The sequence below is a fragment of the Cyprinodon variegatus genome, unplaced genomic scaffold (genome assembly GCF_000732505.1).
Source record: "Cyprinodon variegatus isolate N-32 unplaced genomic scaffold, C_variegatus-1.0 Scaffold391, whole genome shotgun sequence".
In the NCBI taxonomy this organism is placed as follows: Eukaryota; Metazoa; Chordata; class Actinopteri; order Cyprinodontiformes; family Cyprinodontidae; genus Cyprinodon; species Cyprinodon variegatus.
In genome coordinates, this window is record NW_015150844.1 from 270,351 (window position 1) to 279,207 (window position 8,857).

The following is an 8,857-nucleotide window of genomic DNA, read 5'->3' on the forward strand; positions in this document are numbered from 1 at the left end:
AAAAAACAGAGAGCATAACATCAGAGATTGAACTAACATATTCTGCAGAGTAGGTTAATTAGAGATAGGATGAAGCAGAATGATGAAAAAGGGGTCCCTATGTCCTCCTTTTTCTATGTCCTATGTATATAGAGCTCTGAAAGCGCTCCACTGGTTCCACTTTAATCAAAACTAAAGCAGTAGACTGGACTTTTTATTGAAATCTATAACTAAAATTAAATCTGTTGGCACTAATACAGTACAGAGATATTTCTGTTTCAGATTTTTCAAGAGATGGTAAGGAGGAGTGTAAAGTTTGCTGAGGCTGTTTGTGGTCAATGCTCTTGTTTATTGTTTAACATCAGTAGATGTTTAGTAATAAATACAGCTAGAGGCCTTTTTTTTAGTTATTATTTGGAGGGTCAGCAACTGGTATTTGGGGAACCTTTGGGTTGGACTTAGACTACTTTTGTTGTCATTTTGTATACACACAGTGTATACAAAATAAAATTTTGTTTTGTACAGCTTTCATGACATTTCAATTTTTTGTGCAGCAGTGATCATATGTGGGAGAAGAAAAAGCAAAAAAAACAAAAACGAATTGATATGGAAAGTTCAGAGCATTAAATATATATGGTGCAAATATGCAATGTTTTGGTTTGGTTTGGATTGTTCCAACATAAATTCATATCCATCTAAATGGATCAAATATTTGTTATTTTACATGGTAAACAGTGATGGAAAAAGTTGGAGATGAAAAAAGCAGAGCACATGGACACGAGGATCTCTCTACCAGGCAAGCAAGAGGCACACTATAACAGTTACATTTCCTTGTTATATTGAATTAGCAACTGTAATCAAAGTACATTCTTAAATACATTTTTGGATGCAAAATTTAAACCATTTGTTTTTCAATAAATCATCTGTTTCAGAAGCCATCCAGAAGACTTTGTTAGAGAATCTCCACCCCAAGTTCTTCCACCACCATCGCCAAGGCTGGTAAAACGTACGCCCTCCTCTCCGATGCCAAGTCGCTCTGGTTCAACTACACCTGTCAGCTCGCGTAAGAAAACTGTTGTGCCAACCGAATATCAAGACACAGTTCCCGGGGAGTTTGAGGAGAAGACTAAGCAGCCAAAAAGTGTTTCTCAGGGAGGGGGGCAAGACTCCAGACCACAGACCCCACTGAGTGAGTGCTCCAGAAAAGAGTTCAACCTCAGACCATCTCCAAAGCTTACAAGGGCAAGCTCAAAGGTTTTTGAGAAGGTCCGGGGCTTAGAGGAGCGCAGACGAAGTCTTGATATTCCAGAGGGGTCAGTCTCTGGTAGATCCTGGGCAGGATTCAACCGTGCTGGATCTGTAGATTCAGATGATGGTGGAAGCCGGTTGGGCATCTCCAGAGAAAGTTCAAGAGAAGATCTCAGAGAAGCTTTGAAAGAGGATGCTGCTGAGAGGAGATCCATGTTCAAACAGAGAGCTGCTTCACTGGAGGAGAAACCTCGCTACTCTCAAAAAGTTCAGGATATTGAAAACAAGTTCACAGAAGAGCTTCAGCGCATCAAAAAACTTGTTGGGAAACCTCATCTAAAAAAATCCTTCTCCACTGAACAGCTCACCCTGAAGGGGAGGCAGCGTCAACCTCTCCGAAAAATTGAACCAATCCCTCCCCAAGTCCTACAGAAACTCCAAGAAAGAGAACGGGTTCAGTTGGAAAAGCAGCAGAAGGAGAAGGAACTGAGTCAACAACAAATGCAGCAACAACAGCAGGAATTGCATCAACTTCATCCCCAAAAGACAACAACTGGATCAACAGGATCAGCAGTTCCAACTTCAGGGAGAATTAGAAATCTCCCAGGGCCCCCAGAATCAGTACAGCTATCAGATCTGCCAGGACAACGGTTTGTCAGGGAATTACATAGAGTCAGTCCAGTAACCGAAATAGTTCAAAGGTCCACTTCACCAGCATTACATCAACAACAAAGGGCAGAATCACCCGGTGTCACAATGACACTTCGTAAAGTTGAACGAAGGCCTCCTAGTCCACTTGTTCAAAGAGTAACTCGAATGCAAGAATCCCCACATATCCAAGAACCTGAGACAGGGAGGAAAACACCAGCGGATATATCATTAAGAAAAATTGAAAACCGACCGGAAAGTCCTCTGGTACAGAAAAGGGCTGTCATTATGCAAGACCTCTCTCTTCAACCTCGTCCAAAATCCCCAAGAGTAACATCAATCACCCCAACAGAAGACGCAATGGAAGTGGAGGTGTCAAAACCTGCCTTAAAATTAAAGGTCCCCACAATTGTTGTTGAAGATGAAAGAATGGATGAGAGTGTCCCTGCAAAGAAAACTGAGCCCAAGCAAAAAAACACAAATGCCAAGGAGGGAAAGCCTTTGAAAACAAAAGGAAAGAACCGCCGTCCTCGTCCTCTTTCGCCAGAATTAGGTTTGTTGTTCTTTCCTTATAAGCTCTGAATAATGTTTTAGTTAAAGATTTAGTTATTTTTTTTTATCATTTCTAAAGGTATTTTTATGGCTAATAGCTTTGGGCATGTTTTTTGTGTGGAAAATGTTCAGATTCTTCAGATGATTCCTACGTTTCTGCTGGAGAAGACCCAATGGAGGCTCCTGTGTTTGAGTTTACCCTCCAGGATACTGTAGCATCCGCTGGAGCAGATGTGCTACTAAAAACTATTATTGCTGGAACACCTTGTCCGGAAGGTAACACGTCTTACTTTGTTATAAAACCACAAAGAAGAACTTTTAGAAAAGCAAGTTGGGTTATGTCTTTCCATCTCTTTCATTCAAGTTACCTGGACAAAAGACAACACTGATGTCACAGGTATGCTAAACTACCTGGTCAAAGTGGAGGGTGAACGTCATAGTCTGCTAATAAAATCGGCTAAAACATCTGACAGTGGAAAATACTGTGTAACTGCTGTTAATCAGATGGGAAGGGCCACCAGCACTGCCACTCTTACAGTTAAAGCAGGTAAGCTCAGACTCTTTATATCACTGATTAGCAAATCCTGACTTAGATTGGAGGATGTGTAAATGTGTAATTTAAATAGAAAAATACTATACAGACTGTTTTTTTTTATTTTACAATTACAAAAATCCAAACATATTTAGAGATTATCAACATAAATCAGGTCAGTGAACTAAACAGATGGTTTAATGTTTGACTTTATAAAAATCCATTGTTCTGTACTTTGTCTTCCCACACTGACATTGTATTTCTCTGTTGCTCCTTCACTGTTATCTCTCTAAACAAAATGAGTGTGCATGTGTTTGTGTGTGTGTAATATATTCCAGCTGAATAACCACAGTTATAGTTACCATAGAAACTAAGAGGTGAAACTGAACCTATAAATTGCCCAGTGAGTCTCAGTAGCTGCACTCAGTGTGACTGCACTATTGTTTTGATCCAACACCGTTTTCCATTTTAGACGGTAATTATGAGAGGTATGGAAATGGGTTACAGGTAGTTAGTAATGCCTTTTAACTCCATTGTTCTCACTGAAATGCAAAGCAAAATAATCCATGTTCATAGAGGCACAATCAGACGCAGCAATCCTAATGATATGGAAGTGGCGAAGCAGTAGTGTTATTGTTCTGTCAGATTGCTCATAATAAGGTCAGTCAGGAACTAGTGAGCTTTGACTTTTCTTTTAGCAATGCTTCATATGGCATTTGGAACAACTGCCAAAAATATTCCTAGAGAAAAAAATATAAAATCAAACTTTTGTTGATTCAGTAGATATACGATCTGAGTTTGCCCTCAACTATAGAAGTGTTTACCTAGGTCTGTAGACTTTTTAATAATTAATAATTTTACGAGTTTTGAGCAAACTGATTCTATCCGCCTAACCCTACCTATGCTTTTTTTATGCATTCAAATGCGTTTTTTTTATTCTATTTTTTACTTACGGTAATCAAATATCTTCCAGTGCTGCCAATCTCATGTCCTGTTAACACTCAACACTAGATTAAGCATATTTTAGTTAAAAATTCAAAACTAATTTGTAGCAATTCTGGCAAACTGTCCAGCACATCTGGATGGGGAAGCAGTGCTTTGCTGTCATTGTTTACAGTGGGAGTTTAGGAGCTGCTGACCTTGACTGAGAACATTGCCGATTGGAGAAGTAATACTTTGATGATCTTCTAAACCCACCTGTCACATGGTGGCAAGGCTTAAAGGCCTTTTTGGGCTGTTGTAGTTTTTGTTCCGGCAAAAAACTGGTGATTGAAAGCTAAATGCAAATCCAAATGAACACAGTTAATATAAACTACTTCTGGAATTTAAATAAAAAGAATGATTTTCATTCTTTTGATTTTTGAAATGTCCTCAATGACAGATTCTGACACTAAGAAACCTTATGGCCACCCCTGCCTGACTTGCAACACATCGGACCCTGATGGTGGCTTATTTCCAGTTTGGCTTGGGCTAAACCAGGGCTTCACTACAATTCTATTTTATTTCATCTCAAGGCACTTTATAGCGACAATTCAACCAGATCATACAGTCAGATTGGTTCAAAGTTTTCTATCTAAGGGAAAACCAACGGACTTAATCTACTCGTTGACTCGAAGGCAATCCCTCACACCAAGCATGCTTGTAGCGACAATGGAGAGGAAAAACTACCTCCAGCAGAACCACCTCCATTTGCTGAGGTCGACTGGGGTTCAAGGAGATAGAAGCAGACATAGAAAAAGAAGCAGAAATAAAAGAGGCAACTGTCAACCAGCTCCACAGGCAACCCTGTCCAGGAAACACACAGCCAGGCAGACGAGCTCAGAGCCAACTCTCATGTCAGAAGATGAAAGAGAGCAGATACAGTTAGCCACAGTCAGAGAGACAGGGTTACACTGAAAAACAGGCCAAGCTCCAACATCTATAACAAAAATATGTTAATGGCAGCAGCACAACTGATGTTTCTCTCTAGCATGCAGGCTGTGACTCCATCCTGGAGAGCCTTGCGACAGTGGCATTGGGGGTAGGAGTTTGTCCTGAAATTGAAGGGTTGATGGGTTAATTCTTGGCTCTGGCTTTCAGTGTCCTTGGGTCAGAGGGCCTGTGGCACCAGTGTATGGCAGCCTGGTTTTTGTCAGTGAGCCCCCGGGCAGCTGTATGTTATGATTATGTTGTGTTTCTGTCTACAGTTCTTAAACAGAACAAAAAGGTTACTCCCTATTGGTTGGGGGTTAAGTCGCCATCTCAAACTGAGGTACAGTTTTTGATCTCTCCCGGAGCACTGATAGCATTCAGTGTAGATGGATTTGACTGCAGCAGTTCTCAATATGCCAATTAATCTAGCAATGAGATCGATTACGAACAAAAGAGCAGGAATCTGGACCCAAGTAGTATAAATAAGTGTTCTGTATGTCTGGCTGCACCCTGTCTTAGAGATGGATGAGCGGCTCTGTCATTGTTGGGGGATGGGGAAGTGAGAGTCAAGCCACTGCATCCTAGCAATACGAGGAGTCAGTGGCATCAGTACAGGATATGTATTCTCACTAAGAGTGAATGCCACTGAAGACCAAGAATGAGATAGAGGGAGTAAATATTGCTTATCGCTTTAAAATGAGTGTGGAAGGTGTTGCTGGGAGGTGGGATGGATGGATGGATGGATGGATGGATGGATGGATGGATGGATGGATGGATGGATGGATGGATGGATGGATGGATGGATGGACGGACATTTTCTTTAGTTTGTTCTAACCTGCTTTTTTCACTCTTTATCTTAGAATCTGCACAGGAGCCAAGGGGAAGTTTGGGTGTGCCAATGGAAATTAGCAGCCCTATAACATCTGATGAGGAGTATCTCAGTCCTTTGGAGGAAGTTATGGATTTTGGAGTTCAAGAGCCAAAACGAACAATTGATGCCAGATTTAGAGAACCTCCTGCTTTTCTGGTCTGCTCATCAAGGACAAACTAACCTCCAGCAAATTTACTTTAAATGTTTTAGATGTTTCTTTTTAACCAGTTACATTTAATAGCAATTTAGACAATTCCTGTTTAAACCGAAATATTAGACTCTGTAATAGACATTATTTTTATATTATTGTTTTATGTTTATTCTGGAACAGGCGACAATGACAGACCAAGCTGTCATTGAAGGACAGGAGGTCACCATGTCTGTTCGAATTACAGGCCAACCCAAACCCATGCTTTATTGGTAGGTTCCTTCTGGACATTAATATACTTATATGCATAAAATCTCCAAATCTAAAACCAGATTCACATAATTGGTGAGTTTGTTTTACTTAAATTGTCTGTGAAAAGGAAATTTAGGATGTTTTCTTGGGTTAACAGACTTACGATATGTAGACATTTTAAACAGCATCAACTATGGGATATGGAGGGAATTTTGTTCCATTACAGTTCCATTACAAAAAAAAAGAAGAATTTTGCTCTTTTTTTCAGATTTAATTTTTCCAATTTTTTTTTTTTTACAGATTTTATAGTTCAGAATTTATTTGTTTGAAATTTTTCTCAACATATACATTGATTTTCCAAAAAATCTGCTCTACCTCTGCAAAGGTCTGAAAGCTATCCACTGTTATTGCCTTGGAGAGCAGTTATTTTACAAGCTTTTATTGTTTCACATGCACGGATACGTTCTTTTTCAGTAAAAAAAATATTGAAATATATTATGTCTTGTGATCTTATTACAAGTGATAGTGTCAGTTACAGAAATTAATCTGTATTGATCAAAACCGGAATCGGCATGTCCTGGCCATTTTTTTTTTGGTTAAACTGAGACTAAAATAAAGGAGGAAAAGGCAAACTCACCTTTTAAAAATAGCATGAATCAGGCAGCATTTCCAAATAATCGGTTTTAGCATTGGCCTTAAAACGACATGCACTGGAATTAATAACTACAAGGTTCCCAAATCTCAAAACTGCACAACCAGCCCAAATCCTCATTTTCAAGCACATTGATTGATGGATGGCAAAGAGAGTTTGTTTTGTCAGATTTGACCTCAGACATAAGGCTGTGCATTACAGCCAAACATCTACGTTTTTTTGTTTAATCCAGATTAATCTTTAGAAATATAAATCATGCTTTCTTATCCAGATTTCTAAGTAAAGCCTTCAAATCATTCCTACATGCTTAATTGTGTCAGTAGCTTCTACCATAACCTGCTCAGTAAGAGCTGTAGAATCAGAAAAAAACTTTGGCTTAACAAGGTCCACACAGGTATTTTTATTTTTGTTTGTTTATTGCTTTTTTGTCATTTATTAGAGCAATGAAAGCTTTATCCTAGGGCAGAATTTGCTGTTACGTCAGGTGCCAAAACCCCTGCTTTTGTAAAAGGGCTCACTCAATTAATACTTTGCTGATACATACCTTTAAAATCAAGAAGTAAAAATAGGGTAATTAGGATTTAACTCTTAGCTTTCCCTTAAAGGGTTTGAGCTTGACATCTGTTTTGCATTATTTTATCTTGTAATTAGTTTTTATTGATTTGAAAACCTGGTAAAGGTCAGTTTTATGATGCTCTAACAATAAAGACAGCCGTGTTAAGGATTATAACACAGCATGAAACCTTTTAAAATATTAATATTGAGATCTTAACATGACTTAAATCTGCTTTGGAAGAGACACTCTGGTCAGATTTTATCTGATTTGTGTCCGGTTGAAATAATTTTTGCACAATAGTTTAGTGTCAATTTCACCATTACAGTGGCTGTTTTTTTAATGTCTTTTTAATTTAATAAGCAATAAAATCAAAGATAGAAAATATTACAAACTGATAATTTTTTTTTTCATTAAGGACAAAAGTTAAATAGTTATTTGTTTCTATAAACACTAAGTTGAGTCTAAATGAAAAGATGGAGACTCAGGAGGTAAGGTGACATGTTCTGTTATTTTTTACTTCATTATGTAACGATTAGTGCTGTAATGTTTTTAACATATAATATCAGCTCTGTCCTCAAAATAGATGGAACAAGCTCAATCATTCCTGAAGGTTCTGTAAATGGAGTTCATCATGAATTTTAAACCCACAATAGCAGAAAAATAAAGAAGTGACTAATAAATTCCACCCACCACATATCTGACAAAACCAACATGAGGAAACATGAAAAGCTTGTTTTCACTATGGATGCACTTCATGAAAATAAAGTTCTGATAATTAATCATGGCTTAAATGTTTTCAGGCTAAGGGACAGAGTCACAGTGAAAACAGACTCCCGTCACATTGTACGCGAGACCTCAGATGGCACCTTTGAGATGACCATCAAGTCTTCAGTGAGATCAGACTCTGGACTTTACACCTGTCGCATCATTAATGAGTACGGGACGAAGCAGTGCGAAGCAAGGCTGGATGTAAAAGGTGTGCTTGGTGCTTTTTTTTAAGTAAAAAATTATTTTAAAAAATGTAAGTGCAAATCACTTTGCACCTTCTTCGAAGAACTGCTCTGCATGCACAAACATGTTTGCATTCAAGGATGATATTTTGATTTCAGAAGTTTCAATATAACCTGTGCAATAATCCATGTAGATTAAAAACGTATGGTTTTAATATTTATTATCAGCCTGGATATATAAAATCACATTAATAGATTATATTTTTTCCTTTTTTATGATAATAATAGTATATAACAATAATAAGTTGTATTTATCAGCAGTTGTAATAAAACAAATATATTTTAAAAGGCTATTGAGAGTTTTATAATCTGGAGGTGGATCTTGAAGTGGAAATGCTGCTTTATGGAGCCAGTGAAGGTCTTTCAGAAGGGGTGTTTCACAGTTGTTTGAATGAAATTTACACTTTGACTTTTAAAGAAGTCCCTTAGGTCTCTATCTTAGCTGCAAGTCTTATAACCAAACACACAAACACATGCACACATATGACACTGATTCAC

The 8,857-nt window shown here is 38.1% G+C and overlaps 1 protein-coding gene across 3 annotated transcripts in view; it reads left to right on the plus strand.

The window, feature by feature from the left end:
* LOC107092716 (striated muscle preferentially expressed protein kinase-like) overlaps window positions 1-8,857 on the plus strand; it is a 57,459-nt gene that overhangs the window by 19,433 nt on the left and 29,169 nt on the right. For all 3 annotated transcript variants that reach the window (XM_015387326.1, XM_015387325.1, XM_015387327.1), the window contains exons 3-9: window positions 715-775; window positions 912-2,428; window positions 2,560-2,703; window positions 2,792-2,974; window positions 5,731-5,897; window positions 6,073-6,161; window positions 8,150-8,325. In XM_015387326.1, the coding sequence (XP_015242812.1) occupies window positions 715-775; window positions 912-2,428; window positions 2,560-2,703; window positions 2,792-2,974; window positions 5,731-5,897; window positions 6,073-6,161; window positions 8,150-8,325 (2,337 nt within the window). The remainder of the gene's footprint in view (window positions 1-714; window positions 776-911; window positions 2,429-2,559; window positions 2,704-2,791; window positions 2,975-5,730; window positions 5,898-6,072; window positions 6,162-8,149; window positions 8,326-8,857) is intronic.